Raw genomic sequence first — 14,314 nt, 5'->3', positions numbered from 1 at the left:
AGATGACCAAGCCACTTCCCTCTTGCCAGTTCTCAAATAAACTCTGACGTGGCATGAACAGGTTAGTGGCTAAAAGGCATTTAGGCATTGGTGTTTGCCTATTTTATGAAATTCCTTCCCCAACCCTCCAGTGTAACCCCATTAGTCTGTTTTCATTTTTAGTTTTTTTAAACGACATATATATAATTTTATTTTTCCTGACTTGGACTATATGGCTTTTTCACCACTAACTAACCAACAGGGCAGCCTCCAACCTAGTGCCACATGCCATCCATGACATTTCTGACAAACGATCTTCTGTTGCCTGCTTAGAAACCCCCAAGGAGGGGAGGCTTTCTACCTCTATTCCATCTGTCAGTCCTCATTATAAGGCAGTCTTCCCAACACTGAGGCGGCACTGCCTCAGTGCCTGGCACACTGAAGGGGCCCAGTACCAACTCTTTTAACAAACAAACTAAAACACAAGGCTCCTATCACTTCCCTTTATCGGCACTTATTCACTATTCATCAAATTGAAGCACAGTCATAATTCCGCCTTGCTTCTTCCCTGTTCTGAGAGATAAAATGATTACCAGCATGCTTGTTGTCTCTAACAGAATAAATCAATCCACTAGATGCCCAGATAATTCTCCTTTTGCTTTGATCTCTCCCCTTCTTTTCACCCACATTCATATTAATTTCTGTACGTCAACAATTTTCTTTACATGTAAGGCCAGCCTACTGCGTCTTCATATCTCATGTGTCCTTTGAAGGAAATATAATTTTCAAAAGCCATATTTCAGTCAAAAACCCATCACACCAAATCTCACCAATACTGAAATTATCTCAGTTAATCGTCTCAAGAGTCCCCTGAGCTAAAAGACACGTTCACTCTCACCATTTCCAGGTAAGGAAACTGGGCCTCAAAGAGGAGAGTAACTTGCTCAGGGTCACAGAGTGAGTAAGTGACCAACCTGAAATTTAAACCTGGATTTCTCCAACTCTTTCCACAATGGGTATTTACCTCAATGGGTTTGTTTGTGGACCCATACAATGGGTGGAGGGAGGTGAGCAAGCATGCCTCCTTGCAGGATTGCTGTGAGGATTCACTGAGGCAACATATAAAGCTACTGATACATGACAGACTTTTGTCAGGCATTCCCACCCTTTCTCCCTGCGGCCTGAAAAGCGACTATTGATTTCTTTGCAGACCCAAATCTGACTACAGGCCCCTCACAGTGGGACTCCCACAACCAGGCACCCCCCCGTTCAGTGGATGGTCAGTGACCCAGAGGATATGTCAGCAAGGGCTCACCTCATGCCTGGATCAGATTTCTCCAAGCACATTTCACCTGATCTTCACATCACCTCTAAGAGTTACTAAAACTTCCGTTTGACAACACTGAGCCCCACAGAGTAAGCCAGCTTTCTCTAGGTCACAGGGTCTTCAGCAAAAGGAACAGAACTAGAATCCAAATCACAGGAAAGAACTATTTATAGAAAGACTACGGCCCTACTAGGCTGTGCCAAGCACATTATAGGCCTGGTCTCATTTAAGCCTCACACTCAACGTACAAGTCAGTGACGTGAAGAAAATGAGACTCACAGAGGCTCAGAAACTTGACCAACAGCACCCAGCTATGTAAGTGCAGAATCCAGAGTCACACCCAGGTTTTTGTGACTGAGCCCACAATACATCACCTCCTTAAAAAGGTACATTTGCAGGCTTCTCTTAGTCAAATCCCCAAAAAATGACACGTTGCCCTAGGCATAGTCCTTCCTGCCATCCCAAAGTTATTTCCATCTACATCTGGGTGATTTTAATTTATCTATTTAGGGGAGGCGGGCTGAAACGAAGCTACATGTAATTCTTGAAACTGCCCTAAGGATAAAAGCACCTCATCTCATCTCCAAATGCGCTTCGTTTTCTGTTCATACCAAGTGAAGCTCTCCCATGAACTAGGAAGAAGCTGGAGGACAGGCACATGCACAGGTAACATTTCTATTTTCACACAATATCTGCCAATTAGAATTCCTTGGTTTTATCGAAAAACTAGTGAGGCTGTTACTTCCCACAAAAAGCCTTTCATTATTTCTTGGGGATAAAACCCCAGGGAGGCTGAATGAGATATGAGGTTACAGCTTTGAGCTGGAGGGCCGTAATGAACCTTAGCTATATAACTAGGAGGGCTCATCTTCACTCCCCATGCTTCACGTCACCTGTGTAGTGTATGGCAGAACCATGACATCCGTGGCAAGTATAAGCATTTAATACTACAAATTAACACAAACAACCAGAACAAAAGCTACAAATAAATGACTAAATCATAAAATCACTATGTGCAAATAATAGTCTAAAGATAATCTACCTGCTGTTTTTAAGAGTCATTTATTTGCAAAGGGGAAAAAAAAATACCATGTAGTGCTCACAGATGCAAATATTCTTTAAAGTCCCCAGCCATTATCCCCATTATTATCAAATAATAAACTGATAAGGGGAAAGAGAGAGTGAAGAAATGGTTGTAATAGCACATTTGATACTCTTTAAAAATTGCTCTATTTCAATTGCTAACTAAATGGAAGCATTATTGGTTAATCCCTAGGATCTTATCCTTTGTATTGTTAGGTCCCAGATATTCCTTCATGAATTAATAACTCCCACATGGACGACGTTATAAATCTCCCAGCTGCCTTGAATGTTTAACAATGTGATAAAATTCTTCCCTTCGATAAAAAAAGCTACAGTTTATTAAAAAAAAAAAAATTTGCACACCCTTCACGTGGTGAACTGCAAAGGTGAGACTCCTTTTAAAGAACAAGCACCTGTAAGCAATTCTGGCTCCCATTCTGAGACCAAAGCAAAACCCTCCAGGCTCAGGGACACCTGATTCACACTTTGTTTGGAATTTGGCCAAGAAATTCAGGTTCCCTGGAATATCATTTGTTAGACTGGCTGACATGGAAAGGGACGAGCTGCTGGAAAAGTAAAGTAGGAGGGATATGTAATCTAGTCATCAGGTGAAGAGACTAAGGGTCTGACTGCCTCATGTGAACATGGGTTCTACCGCTCACCACCTGTGTGATTTGGGGCAAGTAGACTGTCTCCTAATCTATAAAATGGTCATAACAGTCCTTACCGCAGAGCAGTGTTATGCAAACTGAAGGAGGTAACACACGTAAGTACTGAGGATGATGCCTAGGGCATAGAAAGTGCTCAACAAATATGACCTGTTATTACCTTTCCTATTACCCCAATGGCTAAAAAGTTTCGCTGCCTTTAAGACTATTTTTAAATAAAACAGAATAAAAACAGGGGCGCCTGGGTGGCTCAGTCGGTGAAGCGTCTGCCTTCGGCTCAGGTCATGATCTCAGGACCCTGGAATGGAGCCCCAGGTCAGGCTCCCAACTCAGCAGGGAGTCCGCTTCTCCCTCTTCTTCAACCCCTCCCCACCCCCCCCACCCCTGCACCGCTCATGCTCGCTCTCTCTCCCTAATAAATAAACAAAAAATCTTTAAAAACTAGGATAGAAACAAAGTCTTCGCACATTCGGAAAATCATTCAGTAATATGCACATGTGTTCACTAATTCAGTAACTATTTACTGAGCACTGACTGTGCACTAGGTGCTGAGGATAAAGTGCTGAGCCCTGCACCAAAGCCTCCTGTTCACTAAGGCAAACAAAGAATCATGAAAACCGCCACATCCTGATACCAGTACTTCAGGGAATCTTTTCTACGGTAATGACACAAAATATCAAAGATTCTAGTATAAAGATGCTTCACATGGTCTCGCTTCTAATGGGAACCTTGGAAACGACTTCAGTGTTCAATCCTAAAAAAACAGGGCAATCAATTATTATATAACAACTTAATGAAGTATTATGCAGTCATTAAAATGTTGGCTTTGCAGTTTCTCCAGTTGCTGTGATAGGCATTTATGATATAATATTACCTGAAAAGAGCAAGACATGAAATTGTACTTACACTGTAATTATGACTGTTTAAAATCTGCACATAAAAGACTGAAAAGAACATGCCAATTTGAGCTATAATGGCAAGATAACAGTTATCATTTCTGGAGTATGCCAAGATATTTTAAGCACTTCTTTATACTATTCCCTTTTATTGTCCTGCTGGGAAGGTAGGTACTATCATTCACATTTCACCAGAGGCTCGATCTGTACACTCCCTATGAGAGAGGGCCCAGAGATTTTAAGTTCGGATTCCAGTGACTTCAAAGACAGACTTATCATAACCTCTAAATAACTGTCTGCAGCCTTAATAGGAAAAATAAGTTTTTGCTTATAACTTCCTTGCATTTTTCTTTTTAAATAATAACAACTGATTATCTGCTGTGTGCCAAGTCCTGTCCTGAGCATTTCATGCATATAACTCATTTACTTCTCATAAGTACTTGATGAGGTAGATTCCAATATTATCCTCACTTTACAGATGAGGAAAACGAGACTCAGAAATTAAGGTCAGTTACTCAAGGTCACACAGCTGATCAGTACAGGGCATTCTGCTGGTTTTCAAAGAGATCTAGGGCAAAAGAACTTATATGGCTCTGCTGAAAATATATATTTTAAAACATTTATGTGCAGGTAACGCCTACACAAAAACATTTTAAACAAAACCTTAATTTTTTTTTTTTATATACAGACTGAAAGAGCCTGTTTGGGAGAAGTGCAGCCATTTTTTAAATTATGAAATACTCAAACATATCAAGAAGTGAAGAGAAAAACCAGTAAGCTTTAAAAAATGTTAGTATCTTCAAAAGTAAAAAAGCAACATCCCCACCAGAGGCCATCAACTGAGAACTTTTTTTAATTATAGCCTTTAAATTCTTCTTAAATTGGTGTCAATACGAAAGGAGTTAATTAACTCTCAAAAATCCACCATTTTCCTTTACTAACAAAATTCAGAGAAAAACAGAAACATAATTTAGCTAGACTCTAAGGAAGAAAGCTAGACAAGAAATAAGGAGTCAAGGTGACTCAGTCGGTTAAGTCTGATAACTCTTGATTTTGGCTCAGGTCATGATCTCAGGATTTTAAGATCGAGCCCCTGTTGGACTCCGCGATGAGCCTGGAGCCTGCTTAAGATTCTCTCTCTCCCTCTCCCCGCTCTGCCCCTCCCTACCCCCCTCAAGGAAGGAAGGAAGAAAAAAAGGGAAGAGGGAGGGAGGAAGGAAGGAAGGGAGGGAGGGAGGGAGGGAGGGAATGGTCAAATCCCAGGCAGCAAGTGGGATTCCAAAGAAATGGGAAGTGACAAAGAAATATCACTCCAACAAACCTGGGTTCACAAGCCACAGGCTTCTTTCCTCCTTACCTGGCAGGCTCTCCAGCCTTCTCCCCCTCTCCTTCTGGGGCTCTGCCTGGTACCACAACTCCCACAGAGGGTGGGCACAACCAAAGGGGTCATTCAGCAAGAGATGAAATTCTCCCACAGAGTGGGGACACAGAATAAGAAATCCCACCTACAGAGAAGGAAGAACGATCAAGGGAACAGCTGGACACCTCGGAGAACTCACAGAGCATTTAATTAGTATGCTGCAGGGCTTAAGCACACAACTGACGTTTAACTATTGGATGTACCTTTAAGAAATTAAATTACCTTTGCAATTCAAGTTGCTCTACCCAGAATTCTGTATTAACTCCTGATCTGAGAAGCCTCAATGACATTTTCCTGGCCTTTTGGTCAAACTAAGAATCTTAATTTAGCACAAAGAACCCAGCTGAATTCAAGTCCAGTCCTACAATAGATTTGATCCACAAAAGATTTGTGCCTCAAATGCATTTAATCCACACAATCTGCAGACACAGCCCCAATTTTTCCAGTATTTCAATGCCACCTGGCCAGCGCTGTTTCAGTCTTCAATTCTGTGTCTGCCTTAGGTTTATATGAGGTATGTGAAGATTTATGGCGGCCACAAATACCTATTTTCTTATTGTCTCTGTTTTTGAATTTAGCACAACAGAGTGGGAGAGCGAACTCAGAAAAGTAATAGATTGCTTGGAAAGTCTATCCAGAACAGTGGGGAGAACATGGCTCCCAAATCTCCAAAGATTCCTGGGTGGGTGTGAGAGTAAAGGAGCATTAGGAAAGCAAGTAAGTACCACAGTAAGTGTTACGGAGATGACATTTTCTCTATGTTCTGACAAGTGTTGACTTCAAGGTCATCTGACTCCAAGGTCATACCCCAAGCTGATGGAGACCAGTCATGCATTTGTCCTGTCTCCCCAGTCAAGCTCTTTGGGGGAAAGGATTCTGCCCTCCAGGTCAGGGAGTCAAAGAGTAGGCAGTTAAGAAGATGGGCTCTGAGGTCAGATCCCCTGGAATTCCAGCTCTGCCACCTGCTGCTTGATGACCCTGGGCAAGTAAAATAACTTTTGTGCCGCCACTCCCTCATCTGTAAAATGGACTCTCTCTCAGAGTCACTGGGAGAACCCACTGCTCATAAAATAGTGCAGTGCTTGGCTCATGGTAAAACTCAAAAGATTACAGTTAATATTAATACTGTATCTGGTTTTTTCCAAATTTCCAGAACAGTCTGTGTTTTCAGAAAACATGGATTAAAAATAAGGCAACATGTCTATTATGGGGTACCAACAGCTCAAAGACCCCTACAACTCCTACAAATCTTTTGTAATAAGCACTTTATTTAGCTCACATGAATAGGACTATAAAATGAAACTGTAACATCCCTACCACATGCTTACCAGCCCCCCTTGCTAACTAGTATTTTATGAAAGCATGTTTATCATTTTTAAATATTTTATTGCCACCACCTCAACCCTTGACCATCTACTTGTTACATGAAATATCTCTGATGGTCCTGGATCCCCACTTAACTTAAACTCTTGGATTTTTATGCAGGCTTAAAGACAATTTGTCAGAAAAAATTTTTAAATCTTGGTATTTACACACTGAGGGAAAGGAGGGATGGCTCCAAAAAAAATCACATCATGTCAGAATTAAAACCAACCCTCCTAGTGCAATCTCTGATTTATAAAAGATGATACTGAAGTTCAGAGCAACCAGTCCAAGCAATGTGGCCACTGAGTGCAGCCAAGGCAGGGCCCCCACCCGATTTCCTGATTCTTGGTCCCTGCATTAAATGCTGCATGAAATAAGTCAAGCAGAGAAAGTCAATTATCATATGGCTTCACTTATTTGTGGAACATAAGGAATAGTATGGAGGACATTAGGAGAAGGAAGGGAAAAATGAAGGGGGGCGGTAATCAGAGCAGGAGATGAACCATGAGAGACTATGGACTCCGGGAAACAAACTGAGGGTTCTGGAGGGGAGGGCGGTGGGGGGATGGGTTAGCCTGGTGATGGGTATTAAAGAGGGCATGTACTGCATGGAGCACTGGGTGTTACACGAAAACAATGAATCATGGATCACTACATCAAAAACTAATGATGTAATGTATGGTGACTAACATAATAAAATAAATTTAAATTTAAAAAAATTTTTAAAAAAATAAATGCTGCATGATGTGTGGAGACATGACTTCCGATCACTAGGCAAATAATGCCAGTGACACACGTAGGGCTCAAGAAACCACTTCCTGCCATTTCAGCGAAGGGCCTACCTTCTCAGGCTCATCGAGTTTCACAGCAGGCAATGCCCCACAGTTGCAGCCGGCTGACTGCAGGGCTTCCCCCAAAGTTTTACCACTGAGCAGCTATTACAACCCTGATGGGTTCAAATGAGCCATCACGGGATTCTGGATTCTTAAGTCTCACAGTCAAGGTAAAGGCATTGACTTAAACTCAGGGAAAGGACCAAAGACTGTTATCACTCACAGCATTCTTATTTTCACCGAGAGGTTTTCACTACAAAGGCTACATTGCTTGGGACTAAAACTCTAGAGAAAGCAGGACAAGCTGAGCTGACGGGGAAGGGATAGGTAAGCAGAGGGCCGTTACCATCATTTAACTGATCTAGCAATAAAAAATCTTGAAAAGATTCACATAACCAGGAAGGAAATACAAGTCTCCAACATGCAGTCAGCAGATTATTATACTGATGTTTATATGTCATACTGGTGACTTTTATTTATTCTTTTGAATGACACTTTTATTTGCTGTCTTCCTCTTATCTTAGAATTACTGGGTTTTGAAATGTCCATTCTTTTTTAGGGTAGTGACTACCATGCATGTGTGTCTACTAGACATTCATTTCACAGATGAGGAACTGAGCAGCTCTGGGCAACCAGTCCAAGGCAACACCATTAGCGTGGAGGAGGACTGAGGTCAAACAATTAGTTAATGACAGAAGCATTAACTTTCAATGTCTTTGGAGTAGGCATCAGAAGACTGGAGCTAACAATTTCATTTCCTCTTCACAATAACCCTATGAGGGTAGAATAATGAACCCTGATTTCCTAATGACAAATGAAGTTCTAAGAGGTTAGGTCCTTCATTCAAGTCACACAGCAAGAAAACTGGTAATACCCAGTTGGCTTCTGGTGGAAGCTACAAACTGGCAAAAATTCTTTTGTAAAGAAATTTAGCGATTCACATCAAAGGTCTTAAAAATGTGCACACTCTTTAACCCAGGAAGTGATGAGAAATATACACAAGCATTTGTATTCATGGATTTACCACAATATTATCTATAATGGTGGAAAAAAATAGAAACCAACAAGAAAAGCAATTCTGCCAATGGACTATTATGAAGGCATCAAAACTCATGTTTTCAAGGAAAATGTTAACAGGGTGTCCATTAATGAAAAAGATGGGCTAACTAAACAGAATAATCCCAATTTTGTCGGGGGCGCCTGGGTGGCTCAGTTGGTTGAGTGACTGCCTTCAGCTCAGGTCATGATTCCAGGGTCCTGGGATCGAGCCCCACATTGGGCTCCCTGCTCCTCGGGAAGCCTGCTTCTCCCTCTCCCACTCTCCCTGCTTGTGTTCCCTCTCTCGCTGTCTCTCTCTGTCAATTAAATAAATAAATAAAATCTTTAAAAAAAAAATCCCAATTTTGTCTTTCAGAAAAATACCATACATACATACAGACATACATATGTATGCCAACATACACAAAGACACATAGAAGGAACTAAATCAAAATGTTAAATGTGGATAAAATGAGTATTAAAATTACGGATTTAAACAAATAATAAAAAATAATTTTTAAAAACCATAAACTGCTGCAATCAAATTTTTGTTCAGGTAAGTATGTAAGAGGGTATTTACATATAAAAATATCTTTCTTATCAGAGAACTTCTCTTAATGCTAGTAATTCTTGAAGTTTCTTTATTTGCCAGCCATACTTAATCTTTAAAATATCCCTATGAAGTACACCACTATCACTCCAATTTAGAGATGAAAAAATTGAGGGTCCAAGATGTGAAATGCGACATCTAGGAAGTGAAAAAACCAGAGCATGGACCGAAGAGCACTTCTCTAAAGCTTCACATTCAATCCTTATGTTAAACACACAACCAAAACCTTGTTTCATGCTAACTAATCTTTCTAAAGGCAGAATATCCTAGGTTCAGGAACTGAAATCTGGTACATGATTATGAGGATATCTATAATTTGCTTCTAAATATGTCAGCACATACAGTATCCTATTATGGTGCCCGTGTTAGTTCACACCGCACACCAGGGACAGTCAGTCATCCCAGTGCAGGCTTCGGGCTCTACAGGTTGGGCTATGAGCATTCTAATCAGCAAACCTACTCTCCAGAAACTTCAGTTTCCTTTATCCTTGAAAACAAACAGCAGGGGCTTTGATAATTGGAATAAGGAATGTTAAAATTGTGAATTTCCACTGGTAAAGTTAGTGACTTCCTAGTGAATGTGCCACATGGACTCTCGTTAAATTAATTAGGGGAACTTAAGATACAAGGGTCAGCTCAAATTTCCAGAGACATACCCATCCTTGTACAATGAAGGTCTAAGATTCTATCCAGCAAGCCCTATGCCAGCCAACTTTAGGGATGGCACCCAGGGTTTATGCCTAGATGGTCCTATGACCACCCACTGGATCAGAAGATTTGGCTGCCTGATGCTATCTTTAAAACAGCTGAATCCTGCCTTTGGAATAGTGTCAGCTCTGCTTTCAGTGAGTTAATGAGTATTAAAATTATGTACACACACACTGTACACAACACACACACACACACACATGCACACATACACTGAGACACTGCTGATGCGATTCATGGTCAGAGCACCCAAAAGGACAGAGATTTAATCAAACTGATAAAACAGGTAAACTATTTTGTGCCTACTTCTAAACAAAGGGTTAACAAAATGTACATGTTGCAGAACTTTTTTATAAGCTGGTAGTAAGGTTTTGAGGGTGCAGCTGACCCTTACCAACTTCTAATTATTATCAATTCCCAATATATGTCAAAAAGAATTTAACAGTTGTGCATGCAACTTGACATACCAATCAGCTGAGGTCAGTATGGTGAGCAGTACTGACACTGCTCCTAGTGATTCCTGCCCCTTGGTATTTATGCCCTGTGTAATCCCCTTCCCTTGAGGGTGGGCTACATCTCATGAACACAATACAAAAAAAAAAATGGATGTCACTTGTATGATTAGGTAACAAAAACTATGGCTTCCGCCTTGCTAGCAATCTCCTGCCTCCTCTCTTGCTTGCTGCCATGTCGTGAGGGCCCCGTATGGCAAGGAACCAAGGGAGGCTGGTAGAATCCTACCAGCAACCATGTGAATGCATCTGGAACTGAATCTTCCCCATAGAGCCTTCCAATAAGATCACAGCCCCAGCCAACACCTTGATTATATCTAAAACCCTGAAGCAGAAGACCCAACTAAGCCATGCCCGGACTCCTGACCCACAGAAACTGAGAGACAATAAACGTGTGTTGTTGTAAGCTGTGGAGTGCCGGGATAATGTGTTATATAGTCACAGATGACTAATACAGTTTACAAAGATGATGCGACCAAATAGCAGCCAGGTTTTTCAAATGCCCACTTGGACTACTACAAAGACAGTGTCTCAGTGTATGTGTGCATGTGTGTGTGTGTGTGTGTGTGTGTGTTGTGTACAGTGTGTGTGTACATATACACATACACACACATTTATATATACTGGTATATACCCAAGAATAGTACCTTCTGTCTCAGAGAATTATATTCCACTATTAAAATGGATTTTTATAAACACCCTAAGGAAACAGCATGTTCAGATATCTTTAGCTGTAGCGTGTGTAGGCCAGACCTTCTTTAAAGTGATGTTCAAACTGTCTGACTTGCCCACATTGTTTCGGTGACAAATATTTCACATGCTGTTGAATTCAGCCTCGCTCCGCTTCAGCCTCCCGATCAACACAAGAATAATGAGGGGACGAATAATGGGGCCTTGCCAGGAGAGTGGCTAGGATAACAAATTATTTTAGTACACACTGAAAATGTACTTCACAAACTTAAGGGGGAAAAAAAAAACCTCTACGCCAGTGCATCACGAGAGCTCTGCATTTCCACAGCATTTGTACAAGTGTCTCCAAGCACAGAGACAACAGGGCTAAAAAAGAACACTTGCATGACAAGAGTGTTATTACCCATATTATCTCCTAAGCCTCTCCCAGAAGAATAATACGGGGAAATCTGCAAGAACCACGTGGGAGTCCACCAAAAAGTTCTTTTGATTTTGGTTTGGAATTTTGGGGGTCCGGGGGCCAGGGGACTGGTGACTGAATTTGGGGGAGATGGAGACAGTTACAACCAGTGTGGTATGAAGCATACTTTTCGCAGTGGGAACCACATCAACACAAGGTGACAATTTATTTTGGGGAGTGAAAAATATCTTATACTTTTTATGTATAAAGCAAAGGCATAATATAAGTGTATAAACAGATAATCAGTATCTCCATGGTATTAATAGTTCATGGGGAGGGGGACAAATAGAAAAAAAAAAAAAAGTCTGAAAAGGTTCACTGGGTATGGGTGGGTGCTAATGAAGAAAAGGCTGAAAACCAAGACCCAAGGCCTAGCTTCCCATAACTGGAGAGCACCTGCAGAGCTACACGTGCCCAGGGAATAGCCCGATCTCTCTGCTGTGTCCTTCTCCCAGGATCCCTGAGGTGGGACTTGACTGGCCTGGGCTCAACCCAGCCCTGCTTCACAGCTGTTGGCCATTCCCCTAGGCTGCAGAAATGTGTATGAAGCCTTTCATGTGTCTCAGACTTCCCTCAGTCCCTATTTTCTGTCAGATCCTTCTCTCTGTTTTCTTCATCTATTTTTTGAACGTGCTTGCTTACCTCAAGGCAAGTTAAAATATGTACTTAAGTGGTATCCAGTGTGCCACTTGTCTATGGCACTTTTCAACACTTCCAACCTATCATGGATCGAAACTGTCCACGAGAACCTGAAATTACGACAGAGAGACAGAGACTATGGCGGAGTCAAGAGACAACTGAATGCCTCTCAGACTGAGGAGAGCACCATATGCCACACTTGCTGGTGTCACCAGCCAAGAGTAGAGTCTATTTAGCACCACTCTTCTGGACGGACTTGAGAAAAATACACAGCAATGGTACAGTCCATTGCTGCCATGGACAAAGAGAGCTAGCTATCTCAAAAACAAACTTTTAAGCAGTTCCTCAAAAATTAAAACAGAATTACCACAAAATCCAGAAAAAGAATTGAGAGCAAAGACTTGAACAGGTATTTATAGACCCATATTCACGGCAGCATTATTCACAATAGCCAAAAGGTGGAAGAAACCCAAGTGTCCACTGACGGATGAATAAACAAATAATATGTGGTACAAATACATAATGCAATACCACTCAGCCTTAAAAAGAAACACTGACACACACTATGACATTGATAAACCTTGAAAACACTAAGCTAAATGAAGTAAGCCAGACACAAAAAGCACAAATATTGTATGATTCCACTTACATGAAGTACCTCAAGAAGTCAAATTCACAGAGATAAAAAATAAAATGGTGGTTGCCAGGAGCTGGGAGGAGAGAGGAACGGGGAGTTAATATTTAATGGCTAACCGAGTTATTATTAGGAAGATGAAAAAGTTCTGGATTTGGATGGTGCTGATAGTTACACAACACTGAATGTACTTAATGCACAGCAGACTGCATTTAGAAATAGTCAAACTGGTAAATTTTATGTAACATTATCACAATAAAAAATCTTTACTATAGTTTTTAATAGAGTGGGAGGAATCAGGCAATCTTTACTGTAGGTCTTCCTCTACTTCTTGATTTATGATTTTAGCAAGTCAAGTAACATCTGGAAAACTCATGCTTCCTCTTATCTAACGCTCCACTTCCCAAACTTCAGATCATCGCATGTACTCAACAGCTTGTCCTCTATTGTGTCCCCAGGAGTCAGAGCCAGAAAGTCTGTGTGCAGTGCTTGAATCTGGATTTGATCAGCAGCTCAGGATCCATGATTCCCTGAACTTTCCAACTGATGGATGACATTTTCTGTCTCGTCTCGTATGTCACCAACCACACCATTCCCAACATCACCTTCACAGGTATGTTTTGTTCTTGACGTATAACTGGCATACAACATTATACTAGTCTCAGGTGTACCACATAATGACTCAATATTTGTATGTACTGTGAAATGATCACCACAGTAAGTCTAGTTAGTGTTCATCACCATACATAATTACAGAATTCATTTTTGTGATGAGAGTTTTTAAGATTTACTCTATTAGCGACGTGCAAATATGCAATACAGTATTATTAACCATAGTCACTGTGTTGTACTCTACACCCCATCGTATTTATTTTATAACCACCCCTGGCAACCACTAATTTGTTCTCTGTATCTATGAACTTGGTTTTTGCTTTTGTTTTATATTCCACAAATCAGTGGGATTATATGGTATCTGTATTTCTCTGACTTATTTATTTAGCATAATACCCTCAAGGTCCTATCCATGTTGTTGCAAATGGCAAGATTTCCTTCTTTTTTAGGGTTAAATAATATTCCTGTGTGTGTGTGTGTGTGTGTGTGTATCCCACATCTTCTTTATCCACTCATCCGTCAGTGGATATTTAGGTTGTTTCCGTATGTTGGCTAATGTAAATAATTCATTATTTACACGGGGGTATATATATCTTTTGAGTTAGTGTTCTCATTTCCTTTGGATAAATACCCAGAAGTGGAATTGCTAGATCATAGGATAGTTCTATTTTTAATTTTTTGAGGAACCTCCGTACTGTCTTCCACAGTGGCTGCATCAACCTACATTCCTACCAGCAGTGCTCGAGGGTTCTCTTTTCTCCCACCACCAACACTGATTATTTCTTGTTTATTGATACCAGTCATTCTGACAGGTGTGAGGTGGTATTCTCATTGTGATTT

At 40.9% G+C, this 14,314-nt stretch overlaps 1 protein-coding gene across 4 annotated transcripts in view; it reads right to left on the bottom strand.

The window, feature by feature from the left end:
• The window catches only part of PRELID2 (PRELI domain containing 2), a 58,619-nt gene that overhangs the window by 9,314 nt on the left and 34,991 nt on the right, over window positions 1-14,314 (bottom strand). For 2 of the 4 annotated variants that reach the window (XR_013445816.1, XR_013445817.1), the window contains one exon: window positions 5,311-5,458. The exons of 1 other annotated variant lie outside the window; for it this stretch is intronic. Coding sequence is in view for 1 of the 3 variants with exons in the window: in XM_078067348.1 (XP_077923474.1) it covers window positions 12,888-12,938 (51 nt within the window). In the remaining 2 variants the exon portion in view is untranslated. Of the gene's footprint in view, window positions 1-5,310; window positions 5,459-12,872; window positions 12,939-14,314 lie in introns of those variants that run through there. One more of the 4 variants, XM_078067348.1, reaches the window with a different exon arrangement.

The sequence above is a fragment of the Halichoerus grypus genome, chromosome 2, assembly GCF_964656455.1.
Source record: "Halichoerus grypus chromosome 2, mHalGry1.hap1.1, whole genome shotgun sequence".
Lineage (NCBI taxonomy): Eukaryota > Metazoa > Chordata > Mammalia > Carnivora > Phocidae > Halichoerus > Halichoerus grypus.
This window is presented reverse-complemented; position numbering and strand designations above follow the sequence as displayed.